At 41.3% G+C, this 14,283-nt stretch overlaps 1 protein-coding gene across 10 annotated transcripts in view; it reads right to left on the reverse strand.

The window, feature by feature from the left end:
- ZNF185 (zinc finger protein 185 with LIM domain) overlaps positions 1-14,283 on the reverse strand; it is a 155,254-nt gene that overhangs the window by 50,743 nt on the left and 90,228 nt on the right. For 9 of the 10 annotated variants that reach the window (XM_073543437.1, XM_073543434.1, XM_073543439.1 and 6 more), the window contains 7 exons: positions 12,892-12,963; positions 11,485-11,547; positions 11,258-11,404; positions 4,366-4,440; positions 2,289-2,351; positions 2,062-2,208; positions 99-170 (listed from right to left, as the gene is read on the reverse strand). In XM_073543437.1, the coding sequence (XP_073399538.1) occupies positions 99-170; positions 2,062-2,208; positions 2,289-2,351; positions 4,366-4,440; positions 11,258-11,404; positions 11,485-11,547; positions 12,892-12,963 (639 nt within the window). The remainder of the gene's footprint in view (positions 1-98; positions 171-2,061; positions 2,209-2,288; positions 2,352-4,365; positions 4,441-11,257; positions 11,405-11,484; positions 11,548-12,891; positions 12,964-14,283) is intronic. The other variant, XM_073543432.1, reaches the window with a different exon arrangement.

The following is a 14,283-nucleotide window of genomic DNA, read 5'->3' on the forward strand; positions in this document are numbered from 1 at the left end:
CTTCACTTACGTCTCATCAGGATCATTGATCCCATGGATATGTCAGTCCCTAAAGTCCTGATATCAGGCATAAATTTTCCATTATTTCTATAGATTACCTGTTGACATCGTCATACAGAAATGAAGACATTGCGTCTGGATGGGAGTCGCTCTTCTTTGCGGTCTCCACTCTGCCAAAGAGAACAATTTGATATACATTATATGGACAAAAGTATTAAGACACCTCCACATTACACCTACAGTAGCTTTTATGATATCCGTTGATTGGGCAAGTTATTAGCATTTCTTGGTTGTTTTTTTTTTGTAAGGGGGAATTGTTTAAAGAAATATACAAGAGAAGTTAAAAAAATACGAACATTTAACTCTGTGAGCTACAAAGCGTGTGTCACCAACAAGTGAATATTTGCGCCCCGCTTTTATTAGTGAAATTCGACATACATCCATACCAATGCTGTGGCCTATCGCTGCTGTTTTTGGGTGTGCCGCATATTGAGTATTTATTTGGACGGTCCTTGTTGGTAAGGAGGGAGTAACAGTTCAAAACAGTGACAAAAGTCAATTATAGTGTAGTATATAATGTATGCTAATAGGGCAATCTAAAAGAAAAAAAAACATATCATGGCTTCTTGCTACTGGCACCAGTCATTTGGTCAGTAATACAACCAAAAGCAGGTAACAATTTGCCTCTTTTGTCTTCCGAAAGCTTATTAAAGAGGAGGAAGTTATGGAATATAAGACACATCAGTTGTTTCAGTCACAAAAGGATTATATTACCTCTGACAGTGACACCGTCAGTTGAGTCAGTGTTTTGCAGCCCTCATCTTCCACTGCTGTAACAGTTAATTTTTTGCATTGTGGACTTTCAATTCCATCATTGACAACTCTTTTTTCTGGCATATAGTTCATTTTTTAATGACTTAGAGAAGCCAAGCTAATTGCAAATGCCAAATTTGTTTCTACACCCTATAAAGGGCAATTTTTGGATCACCGTAGGTCAAAAAGCCATGGCTACTTCAGTATACACTGCATGTGTACAAATGCTTCCACAACAGGCATCTGCTCTCAAAATGGGTTACATTTTGGAACTTTTTAATTTTAAAAAACATAAAAAGTCTATCAGTGCAGAGGTTACCACCAGTTAGCATCCATTTACCAATAGTCATATACCGTATGTTGAAGTCACTTTGACATTACTAAAGCTGTGTTTGCGTTAAAGAATTTGAAAGCTTTTGGGCACAATTCTAGGAGACCTCAGAGTGTTTGTCAAACCTTTTTCAGGGCAATTGGAGGCTTGGCAGTACTTTTAATTTGTGGCAAATCAATTCAATGCAAATTGAAGTTTCATGGAAAAATTTGGCAAATTCAATTTTCAAAAGATTAGCTCATTTCTAAAACCTATTGCACATTGCTGTTCAGAAAACAGTGAGCCCCAGCTTAAAACAAATATAGGTGGTGTTTATCTAAAAAAATAACTGACATATGGGGAAATCTTTGATGTGTATTTACTACTGCACAAATCCAAAGCTGACCCTCAAATTCCTGCTGAGAACGTGCTGCAGATTTCCAGTTTGCATTGCTGTGGATCCGCACGAGAATTCAGCCTACAGTTAGTCAATAAGAAATATTCATTTGCTTTTAAGTTTCCAACTTAGTTACAACAATGTAACTTTGATCCTAATACCAGTCACGTGACCAGAGTTCACTAGGTGTCACTACTACACCACAGCGTAATACAAGTTAATGGCGTTGCATTGTGACCCCAAGGATACTACAACAAGGAAGTCGCAAAAAATCTGACACACATGGACTTCTTGCGACTTTTTTGTCACAGTAGCCTCACTTGTGTCGCCCTGTGATGTAGCAGCAACACCTAAAGTACTTTGGTCAAGCGACAAGTGTCGCAGCCAAAGTGAGTTTATTGTCACATAATCTGCAGCTTGCACCCATCCCGCTGGGGGCTTCCTCCCTTGTGTATATTTCATCATTTGCCTTCTGAATAGACTCCAATAAATCATTTTTCAATAAAAGTATCTAAAATAAAGAGATAAATCCGCAACCCACCTTTCCTTCCCTGTAGTCACAGTATTAGTAAGGGATCCACTTTCTCTTATTGTGATCTTCCCGGGCTCGGGTTTGACAGCTGAGGTTGTGCTCTCTGTGTGGGTGCTCCATGAGGTCAGTTTTGGGCTCTCTGAACGCTCTGGCACACTGCAGAGAACAAATAATGCCGATGAGGTGGATTGTTGTCGGTGATCAGATGGTGTAGGAGATTAAACTATGGAACCCACCTGGTAGTTACTGTCTGTGATGGTGTCTGTGCAGGCTGATTCAATCTCCTGCTTTTCTCAAACCTGAAAATGCAAAATACAAATATATATTTAATTATTGTGTGTTTTTTTTTTAAATCTAGTATTTACCTGCATAATTAGGCACTATTGCACTTTTTCTGTACACTCTGATACTACAATAACTTTACTCATAGGCATTCTTACTGTATATGCACATGGTCATACATCTATATATTGTATATTAACCTTTTATACGTATTTGTTATGGAGTTATAGCGAAAGTGTGGAGCTAGAAGACCGCAGCGTCTGATTGCTCCAACTCTGGCACTGAGAAGAAGCACTTCTCCTTCGTTTTATTGGTGTTTATTCCTTCTGGCACAACAGTGGTTAATCGGCCATGTTGGAAATCTCTGATCTCGCAGCTGTGCTCGGTTATCCACTCCTTTTCCCTTTATAATCAGGGCTCTGTTACAAATCCTTGTCAGAGCAAGCATTTGCTGCATGGCTTCAGGAGGAAGAGGTTTTCATATGAGAAGGAGTGTTGGAGGAGCTGTGACTTTTGTTTGGTTTGTAAGTGTGATAATTCCCTATCCTTCTCTATTTTGGTTTATTCCCCTGCCTCCACTCCCCAGTGCATTCCTCTGTTATATGTGAGTGAATATTTTGTATGCCTGGAGTTTTCTGTTAACCCTTGTTTGTGTTGCCTTGTTTGTCCGTTTGGTGTACTATGGTGCACAGTAGCACCCCTCTTCCCTGAGTGAGGGAAGAGAACAGACGGAGTGCTGACTCAGGAGATAAGACAAGGGTGGAGGCACCAGCATCTTCACCTTTAGAAGTATCCTGGGGAATAGGGCGAGCTAGGGTGCCCCCTACTGTTAGAGATAGGGAAGGAGCCCCAGGTCACCTGACAGCTGTGTCGTGTATTTTTATGTATTTGGTATAACATTGGTATAACATTGTAAAATAACCTTCCTAATCACTTTGCCTTACATATTTGGCATTTGTATCCTATCAATGCTAGAGAAAGGTTCATATCTCACAACCAAAACGTTACCACTATGGGCTAATAAACCACTGTTTTTTACCATATTGCTAGGTGCCCTGCCTCCATTTGTTACTTCTTATCTGGATGGTTTGGTGTTTGCCAGGGAGGCTCAGCACCCACCTTACCCTGGTGCTGCTCCTGATTTTCCATACATATATACATTACAGCTTCAAGGTTTCATAGCCTAACACAAAGTATGATGTTTTTCTGTCAAGTGTCCATGTGCTCTTAATAATAAAAGGAGTGTAAGCCGCGGTCAAACACCTATGGCGGCAGCGTATCTTCAATGATTATGAAGGGATTTGGCATGTTGAAATGTAAGATGCCCCGTCGCTTTCATTTTTACTATCTGCAATAATAGGAAAGTTGTGACACCTACATTAGATGATCGCTCAGTCCCTCCAAAACTGTTGGGTTCAGGTGAAGCTTGGAAGATGTGTTTACCACTTTAAGACAATTTATTAAACCTTTGATGCCTACAATAAGTGAATGTATACAATTCTTCAAAAATTTCAGTCTTACCACTCTTCGGTCAAACTAACTCATGCCTCAAATTGTCTCAAGTTCTAAGATATACGCCATCCCTCATTTTTCATCCATTTTCCAAGGCAGATAAGTAAGAAGAGAGGAAAAGAATGGTCTTCAACTACACCGAAGACATCAAGGGGAATGAAAGACCTTAGATAATTGACGGTCAAAAAGCTATTTCTCCCGACATTCCCAATTTTGGATTAATAGTGGAACAATCGGCTGCCAAACTCATCTGTCAGCAATTTATCTGCATGGAGAACCACCAGATCCTGATTTCCTCCTGCATCATCTGATTGGAGGAGACATGGTGCAATCAAGTTAAAGATTCGATTCACCAACTTGAGATGAGTTTACTGATGAATTTTTCCCATGAACTGACAAACTGAGCTAAGCTGGTGAATTTCTTCACTTATCTCTCATCAGGATCATTGAACCCATAGGTGCGTCATCACCTAAATTCCTGACAACAGGCATAGATTTTCCATGTTTGGCATAGCTTACCTGCTGACATCATCATACAGATAAGAAGACAGAGATTCTGGGAGAGTGTCGCTCTTCTTTGTGGTCTCCACCCTGCTAAAGAGAGAAGTATGATATGTGTAGTTACATTTCATGCTAATATAAGACACATGTACAGGTAAAACCGGTAAGAACAGTAAAAGGTGCAGCTCCGCAGGAAATTCTGCTCACAAAAGGTGGAAATAAAGTCTTCAGCGATCCTGAAAATGTTTTAGAGCAACGTATAAAAGCAAGTGCGGACAGTAGGAGTTGTAGTTTATTGCGACCAATAATAATCCAGCTCTCATTTGATAGCACGGGTTAGATAAAGAGAAATGGAAAGGGATTGGCTGCCGGGAATAACAGCTTTATTATCTATGCACTTTTGATGCGTGAATCCCAATAAGTTGCAAAATGCAATTTTTTTCTTAGTATCTACTGACCAAAGAGATTATTAACCAGCTCAGCTTATAAAGGGATAAAAGGCTGAGTAGGAAAGTAAAAACCCACAAAAACATACTGATTAGTGATGAGCGAACGTGCTTGGATACTGTCTTATCTGAGCATGCTCGGGTGTTATCCGAGTATCTTGGGTGTGCTCGTATATTATGTACGAGCCCCTGCAGCTGCATGATTTGCAGCTGTTAAACAGCCTCAACATATGTGGGGATTTTCTAACAAGCAGGCAATCCATGCATGTGTTGTGTCTAACAGCTGCAAATCATGCAGCAACGGGGACTCGAACATAATATGCAAGCACACCCAAGGCACTTGGATAATACTCAGCATGCTCAGATAAGACGGTATCCAAGCACATTCGCTCATCACTGATACTGATCACTAGAGATGGGTGGACCCCTGGATGTTCGGGTCTGGCCAAACAGTTAAAAAAAAAGTTTGGGTTCGGGTACCAGAACAGTACCTGGACCAGAACCCCAACTCACTTGAATGGAGGCCCGAACATCCAGTACTTGCCATGTTGTTATGTACATGACAGCGCAGCAAACACTACTTCTGATTGGCGGTAAAATCCCTACCACTGGTCAGAGAGCCGCAGTTTATATGCTGTGAAATGACAGCGTGAGCGCTCAGCTGTGATCGGAGGTATAAAGTTTACCTCCGGTCACTGGTGTTGGCTGATGGGAATATTCATTTGCCGCTCCTGCACTGTAAATAAATAATTTAAAAAAAAATGGCATGGTTCCCCTCTATTTTTGATAACCAGCCAGGCAAAACTCACAGCTAGAGGTTGCAACCCTCAGCTGTCGGCTTCAGCAAGGTTGGTTATCAAGAATAGTGAGGTCCCCACCCATTTGACCACCAGCCCTGCTAAAGCAAACAGCTGGGGGCTGGTATTCTCAGGCTGGTAAAGGCCATGGAAATTGCCTCCACCAGGCTACAAATAGCAGCCTGCAGAAGCCCAAGAAAAGGTAAATCTATTAGATGTGCCATTTCTGGCGCTTTGCTCGCTTCTTCCCACTTGTCCTGTAGTGGTGGCAAGTGGTTCATATTTGTGGGGTTGATGTCACCTTTGTACTTTCTGGTGACATCAAGCACACAGATTAGTAATGGAGAGGTGTCTGTAAGACTCTCCATTACTAATCCTATAGCTACAGTATATTGTAAATAAACACACAGCCAGAATAAAGTCCTTTATGGGAAATAAAACAAAACATAGTTTTCCATTTTTATTTAAAAACTAGTTGAAGAGCCCGGAGTGGAAGGGCATAGTAACTGTCTGTGGTTAGTTATAAAAAATTATAATGATTGCACATAAAAACATTTCACATCATATATTCAACACTACAAATTAACTAAACTATTACCTAAGTATTGATAGTATTTTATTTTCAACTCATTCAAGAGCCTTTTGATAAACAACATTTTTGGTTTTTCCTTTCGGTGTAAAGATGAACATATTTTTGGCAGTTCCAACTTTTGAACAGGCCACGTACAGTTGACCATGAGAAAAGCATGGAGATTGCACTACTACTTTCAAAGACTCTCCCTGAGCCTTGTTAATGGACATTGCAAATGCAACTGGAAACTGGAGGCTTTTAAAATCAAAAGGCAAATCTGATGGAATGAGTGGAATTCTTGGAATGAAAATGTCTTCTCCTTTGGCACATTTTGTTGTTGAGTTGTGTATCTAATCCTATCCTGTGTAATACCGTCTGCTGAGCTGTGTATCTAATTCTGTCCTGTGTGATACTGTCTCCTGAACAGTGTATCTAATCCTATCCTGTGTAATACTGTCTGCTGAACAGTGTATCTAATCATATCCTGTGTGATACTGTCTGCTCAGCTGTGTATCTAATCCTATCCTGTGTGATACTGACTGCTGAGCCATGTATCTAATCCTATCCTGTATGATACTGACTGCTGAGCCGTGTATCTAATCCTATCCTGTGTGATACAGTCTGCTGAGCCGTGTATCTAATTCTATCCTGTGTGACATTGTCTGCTGAGCTGTGTATCTAATCCTATCCTGTGTGATACAGTCTGCTGAGCCGTGTATCTAATTCTATCCTGTGTGACATTGTCTGCTGAGTTGTGTATCTAATCTTATCCTGTGTGATACTGTCTGCTCAGCTGTGTATCTAATCCTATCCTGTGTGATACTGACAACTGAGCTATGTATCTAATCCTATCCTGTGTGATACTGCCTGCTGAGCCGTGTGTCTGATCCTGTCCGGTGTGTTACTGTCTGCTGAGCCGTTTATCTAATCCTATCATGTGTGATACTGGGCTGTGTACAGTGGGGAAAAAAAGTATTTAGTCAGTCAGCAATAGTGCAAGTTCCACCACTTAAAAAGATGAGAGGCGTCTGTAATTTACATCATAGGTAGACCTCAACTATGGGAGACAAACTGAGAAAAAAAAATCCAGAAAATCACATTGTCTGTTTTTTTTTTCATTTTATTTGCATATTATGGTGGAAAATAAGTATTTGGTCAGAAACAAGCAATCAAGATTTCTGGCTCTCACAGACCTGTAACTTCTTCTTTAAGAGTCTCCTCTTTCCTCCACTCATTACCTGTAGTAATGGCACCTGTTTAAACTTGTTATCAGTATAAAAAGACACCTGTGCACACCCTCAAACAGTCTGACTCCAAACTCCACTATGGTGAAGACCAAAGAGCTGTCAAAGGACACCAGAAACAAAATTGTAGCCCTGCACCAGGCTGGGAAGACTGAATCTGCAATAGCCAACCAGCTTGGAGTGAAGAAATCAACTGTGGGAGCAATAATTAGAAAATGGAAGACATACAAGACCACTGATAATCTCCCTCGATCTGGTGCTCTACGCAAAATCCCACCCCGTGGGGTCAGAATGATCACAAGAACGGTGAGCAAAAATCACAGAACCACGCGGGGGGACCTAGTGAATGAACTGCAGAGAGCTGGGACCAATGTAACAAGGCCTACCATAAGTAACACACTACGCCACCATGGACTCAGATCCTGCAGTGCCAGACGTGTCCCACTGCTTAAGCCTGTACATGTCCGGGCCCGTCTGAAGTTTGCTACAGAGCATTTGGATGATCCAGAGGAGTTTTGGGAGAATGTCCTATGGTCTGATGAAATCAAACTGGAACGGTTTGAAAGAAACACAACTTGTCGTGTTTGGAGGAAAAAGAATACTGAGTTGCATCCATCAAACACCATACCTACTGTAAAGCATGGTGGTGGAAACATCATGCTTTGGGGCTGTTTCTCTGCAAAGGGGCCAGGACGACTGATCCGGGTACATGAAAGAATGAATGGGGCCATGTATCGTGAGATTTTGAGTGCAAACCTCCTTCCATCAGCAAGGGCATTGAAGATGAAACGTGGCTGGGTCTTTCAACATGACAATGATCCAAAGCACACCGCCAGGGCAACGAAGGAGTGGCTTCGTAAGAAGCATTTCAAGGTCCTGGAGTGGCCTAGCCAGTCTCCAGATCTCAACCCTATAGAAAACCTTTGGAGGGAGTTGAAAGTCCGTGTTGCCAAGCGAAAAGCCAAAAACATCACTGCTCTAGAGGAGATCTGCATGGAGGAATGGGCCAACATACCAACAACAGTGTGTGGCAACCTTGTGAAGACTTACAGAAAACGTTTGACCTCTGTCATTGCCAACAAAGGATATATCACAAAGTATTGAGATGAAATTTTGTTTCTGACCAAATACTTATTTTCCACCATAATATGCAAATAAAATGAAAAAAAACAGACAATGTGATTTTCTGGATTTTTTTTTCTCAGTTTGTCTCCCATAGTTGAGGTCTACCTATGATGTAAATTACAGACGCCTCTCATCTTTTTAAGTGGTGGAACTTGCACTATTGCTGACTGACTAAATACTTTTTTTCCCCACTGTATCTAATCCTATCCTGTGTGATACAGTCTGCTGAGCCGTGTATCTAATCCTATCCTGTGTGATACTGGGCTCCCCCTGTAGTCTGTGTCAGAGGGTGGTCTGTGTCGGCACAGTAATAAATTGTGTAATTTCCAGCTTTACAGAAGGACGATAACACCATAGAAATGACAAGAATAATAGGCCTCAGTTGCCACAAATGTCCACAAGGAAAACTGTTGTTCATAGCAATCAATCACAGCTCAGCTTCTTTTAAACAGCTTTGGTGAAATGAAAGATGCTTAGTAATTGGATGGTATGTGGAGTGGGCGTGGCTGATACGCACACATACATTCACTCATTTTTATATATATAGATAACAAACACAGTTATACTCACCTAATGCCTAATTCCTCTGAAGTCCTTGTTCTTCTGTAATAAAACAAAGTTAAAAAAACAACAATATCCCTCACCTGTCCATTGTTCTGTCCCACGCCATAATCCATGTCTGGGGATTAATAGTTTTCAGCCTAGATGGTGTCAAGATGCAACCGTCCAGGCTGAGCACCACTGATGAATAAACTGTTGCGAGTGCAGCATTAGTGAGCCGCATTGACAATGTCGAGATTACTGCAGGTCACTGAGGCTGCATCCCAGCTGGGCTGAACTGTCTCTGGTGAGATCACCGCTAGCACACTGAGAAAAAGTCTAATAGATGCGCCTTTTCTGGGCGGCTGCAGGCTACTATTTTTAGGCTGGGGGAAGGCAATATCCATGGCTCCTTACCAGCCTGAGAATACCAGCCCCCGGCTGTCTATTTTAGCAAGGCTAGTGGTCAAAAATGGGGGAACCCCACATCGTTTTAAAATGTTTTTATTTAAATAATTTAAAAAACAGCATGGGGACTTCTCTATTCTTGATAACCAGCCTTGCTGAAGCTGACAGCTGAGGGTTGCAGCCCCAAGTTGTGAGTTTTGCCTGGCTGGATATCAAAAATACAGTGGAACCCACGCTTTTTTTTTTTAAATTATTTATTTACAGCGCAGGAGACAGCTAATGAATACTCCCATCAGCCGCTCCTGCTCTCGCTGTTGTTAGAGGCATCAGGCGTCGGATGATGGAAACAGTAGTCCCCTCAATGGAAGCCAGTGACCTGAGGTAAACTTTATACTCCGATCACAGCTGCGGTATAACCCTGTCATTTGACAGCGCGGTAACCACGGCTGTCTGACCGTCGGTAATGATTTTGCCTCCCATCAGAAGCGGTGTTTGCCATATTGTCATGCACATGACAGCGCAACAAATACCCTATGTTCGGGGGGTCAAACCAGGGTTGGACTGGCCCACCAGAGAACCGGAGAATCCTCCGGTGGGCCCTCACTTCTCCTTCAGGAGATTACATAGTGCAAACCTTGCTGCTGCAATTTTTCTCTTGAGTGGGGAAGAAAGGTGGGCCTTCAGAATCAAATCCTCTGGTGGGCCCAATGTTCTTCAGTCTGACACTGGGCCAAACCCAAACAATAACACGGACTTCCTGGTGAAGCCCGTCTTCGGTGTCCGTGCCTGAATAGTAGGTGTTTGGTACGGATGTCGAACTTTACTGCTCGGGTACGCCCATTTCTACTGATCACTGTTCAGCTCCTGGGAAAGAGCGAATACTCTGATCTACTAATATGTACAGGTCCCAGACTTCAGACCTCCACTCACCGGTGTATGGACCATCCTAGTGATATTACATAACTTTAACTTTGGAAAAAATGTCATTGTGTTAAAAAAGGTGCAAAAAAAATAGACTATGTCCATTTTTTTTTGACACATTTTGTCAAAAATGTCCAAAAAAAAATACATTTCATCTATGGAAAACTAACAGACACAATGATGGAAACTCAAATCACCTTCTTGTTATCAGTTGGTTCTGTCGGGCGATGTTGGTTTCCTTCATCTAATGAATTTGGCACTGGCATTATTTTTGGTTTTCTCTCCAGAAAGCACATACGGTAATTCAAGCTAAGCCTAAAACGAGTATAGATGGTGCTTGCCCTAAAAATACTCTTCAATTCACAGGTCGCTCAAACAACAATTGAGGGAAGTTTTTGGTGTGTATTTTCTGCAGCAAAAATCCAAGGCTGATCCTCTGATGTCTGCTGTCGATGTGCTGCACATTTCTGCCGTGGATCTGGATTCTCCCTATTGTCTGGCAATTAGAAATCTTAATTTGCTGTCAAGCTTCCAAATCAGTGATACTTTTTTTCCAACATCCCTGTGTTCCCGTCCTGGAGTCAGTATCCAGGTACTTTTTTTCGTTGAGCACGTTCCATCTTTTCTTACTGACTTTTATGCTTTTTAACAACACAAGTCTTCCTGGCCTATGGCCCATGCAATACATTCGTAGTCATGTATTCAGTACACAGCACCCGCTGATGTATGCGAGTGGCCTGCGCACATCCTGCTTCCTCCCTTCTATGTATACTTCATCATTTGCTTTCTGATTCGACTCCAATAATTCACTGTTGTTCACTAGAAATATCCTAATAAAGAGATAAATTCATCACCCACCTTTCCATCCCTGTAGTCACAGTATTAATAGGGGGTCCACTTTCTCTTATCGTGATCTTTCCCGGCTCGGTCTTCACAGCTGAGGTTGTGCTCTCTGTGTGGATGCTCCATGAGGTCAGTTTTGGGCTCTCTGGACGCTCTGTCACCCTGCAGAGAATAAATAATGCCGATGAGGTGGATTGTTGTCAGTTATCAGATGGTCAAGGAGAATACACTGCAAAACCGACCTGGTAGTTACTGTCTGTGATGGTGCCTGTGCAGGCTGATTCGATTTCCTGCTTTTCTCAAACCTGAAAATGCAAAATACAAATATATATATATATATATTAATTAACTGGTATATACGTGCATAACTAAGCAATATTGCACCTTTTCTGCACATTGTGGTACTACAATACCTTCACTTACAGGTATTCTTAATGTACATGCACATGGTCATACATCTGTATATTGTATATTCACCTTGTATATGTATTTTTTACAATATTGTATAATCACCTTCCTAATCACTTTGCTTTTAAATATTTAGCATTTGTATCCTATCACTGCTAGAGAAAGGTTCATATCGTAGAACCAAAATGTCACTATAGGCTAATAAATCACCGTTTTTTGCCTTATTGCTAGGTGTTCTGCCTCCATTTGTTACTTCTTATCTGGATGGTTTGGTCTTTGCCAGGGAGGCTCAGCACCCACCTTACCCTGGTGCTGCTCCTGATTTTCAAAATATATACTGTATTACAGTTTCAAGGTTTCATAGTCTAACACTAAGTATGATGTTTTTCTACAGCCAAGTGTTCAATAATGAGAGGAGCGTAAGCCACGGACAAGCACCTATGGTGGTAGCTTATCTTCAATGATTATGAAGGGCTTGGGCATGTTGAAATTTAAGATGCCCCATCCCGCTTTCATTTTTACCATCTGCAATAACAGGACAGTTGTGACACATATAAATTAGATGGTCGTTCAGTCCCTCCAAAACTGTTGGGTTCAGGTGAAGTTTATATGATGTGTTTACCACGTTAAGTCAATTTGTTAAAACTGTGACGACTACAATAAGTTAATGTATACAATTCTTCAAAGAATTCAGTCTTACCATTCTTAAGTCAAACAAACTCATGCCTCAAACTATCTCAAGTTCTCATTTTTCATCTATTTTTCATCCATTTTCCCAGTCAGATAAATAAGAAGAGAGGAAAAGAATGGTCTTCAACTACACAGAAGACGTCAAGGAGAAGAAAGGACCTTAGACAACTGTCGGCCACACAACTATTTATCCCACTCTCCCATTTTTGAATTAAAATAGTGAAAAATTGGCGGCCAGACTCATCTGTCAGCGATTTATCTGCATGGAGAATCGCCCGATCCTGATCTCCTCCTGTATCATCTGATTGGACGAGACATGGTGCAATCAGGTTAAAGATTCGGTTCACCAACTTGAGATGAGTTGACTGATGAATTTTTCCCATGAACTGACAAACTGAACTAAGTTGGTGAATTAATTCACTTATCTCTCATCAGGATCATTGAACCCATAGGTGCGTCATCACCTAAAGTCCTGACAACAGGCATAGATTTCTGGAGTAAACAGTCCGATGAGTTTTGGCCAAAGATTTTCCATGATTGGCATAGATTACCTGCTGACGTCATCATACAGATAAGAAGACAGAGATTCTGGGAGAGTGTCACTCTTCTTTGTGGTCTCCACCCTGCCAAAGAGAGAAGTATGATATGTGTAGTTACATTTCATGCTAATATAAGACACATGTACAGGTAAAACCGGTTAGAACAGTAAAAGGTGCAGCTCCGCAGGAAATTCTGCTCACAAAAGGTGGAAATAAAGTCTTCAGCGATCCTGAAAATGTTTTAGAGCCATGTATAAAAGCAAGTGCGGACAGTAGGAGGAGTTGTAGTTTATTGAGACCAATAAGAATCAAGCTCTTCTGTGGTAGCATGGGCTAGATAAAGAGAAATGGAAAGGGATTGGTCGCCAGGAAGAGCAGCTTTATTATTTGTGCGCTTTTCATGCATGCATCCCAATAAGTTGCGAAATGCATCAATTTTTTTCTTAGTATCTACTGACCAAAGAGATAATTAATCAGGTCAGCTAATAAAGGGATAAAAGGCTGAGGCTGGATGTCGGAAAGTAAAAACCCACAAAAACATACTGATTAGTGATGAGCGAACGTACTTGGATACCGTCTCATCTAACAAACAAGCAATCCCCGCATGTGTTGTGCCTGTCTAACAGCTGCAAATAATTCAGCCGCAGGGACTCGAATATAATATACAAGCACGCCCAAGATACGCGGATAACACCCGAGCATGATAAGACGTTATCTGAGCACGTTCGCTCATCACTAATACTGATCATTCTTGTACAGCTCCTGGGAAGAATCAGTGCTGAGCAGAGAAAGAGGGAGCAAATCCTCCAATGCACTAATATATACAGGTCCCAGATTTCAGACCTCCACTCACCAGTGCATGGACCATCCTAATACAGGAAAGATAAAAAAAATCTATGTACTGTGTTAGCCAGTAGATAGAAAAATATTTAGAATTGAGAGTTAACTGGACAATCCTAGTGATATTACATAACTGTAGCTTTGGAAAAAAACATCATTGTTAAAAATGGGCAAAAAAAATTAGACTATGTTCACATCTTTTGACAAATTTTGTCACAAAAGTCCAAAAAAAATTTTTTTATTTATAGCAAACTGTCAGACACAATGATGGAAACTCAAGGGACCTTCTTGTTATCAGTTGGGTCTGTCGGACGATGTTGGTTTCTGGCATAAATTGAATTTAGTAATGGCATTATTTTTTGTTTTCAATGCAGAAAGCACATAATTCGAGCTTAGTCTAAGACAAGTATAGATGGTTCTCATCCAAAAAATACTCTTCAATACACAGGCCGCTCAAACGACATTTGGGGGACGTCTTTGGTGTGTATTTTCTGCAGCAGAAATCCAAGGCTGACCCTCTGATGTCTGCTGTGGATGTGCTGCACATTTCCAGTTTGCACTGCC

This window comes from Dendrobates tinctorius, unplaced genomic scaffold (assembly GCF_039654945.1).
Source record: "Dendrobates tinctorius isolate UK_male_01 unplaced genomic scaffold, ASM3965494v1 ptg000133l, whole genome shotgun sequence".
NCBI lineage: Eukaryota > Metazoa > Chordata > Amphibia > Anura > Dendrobatidae > Dendrobates > Dendrobates tinctorius.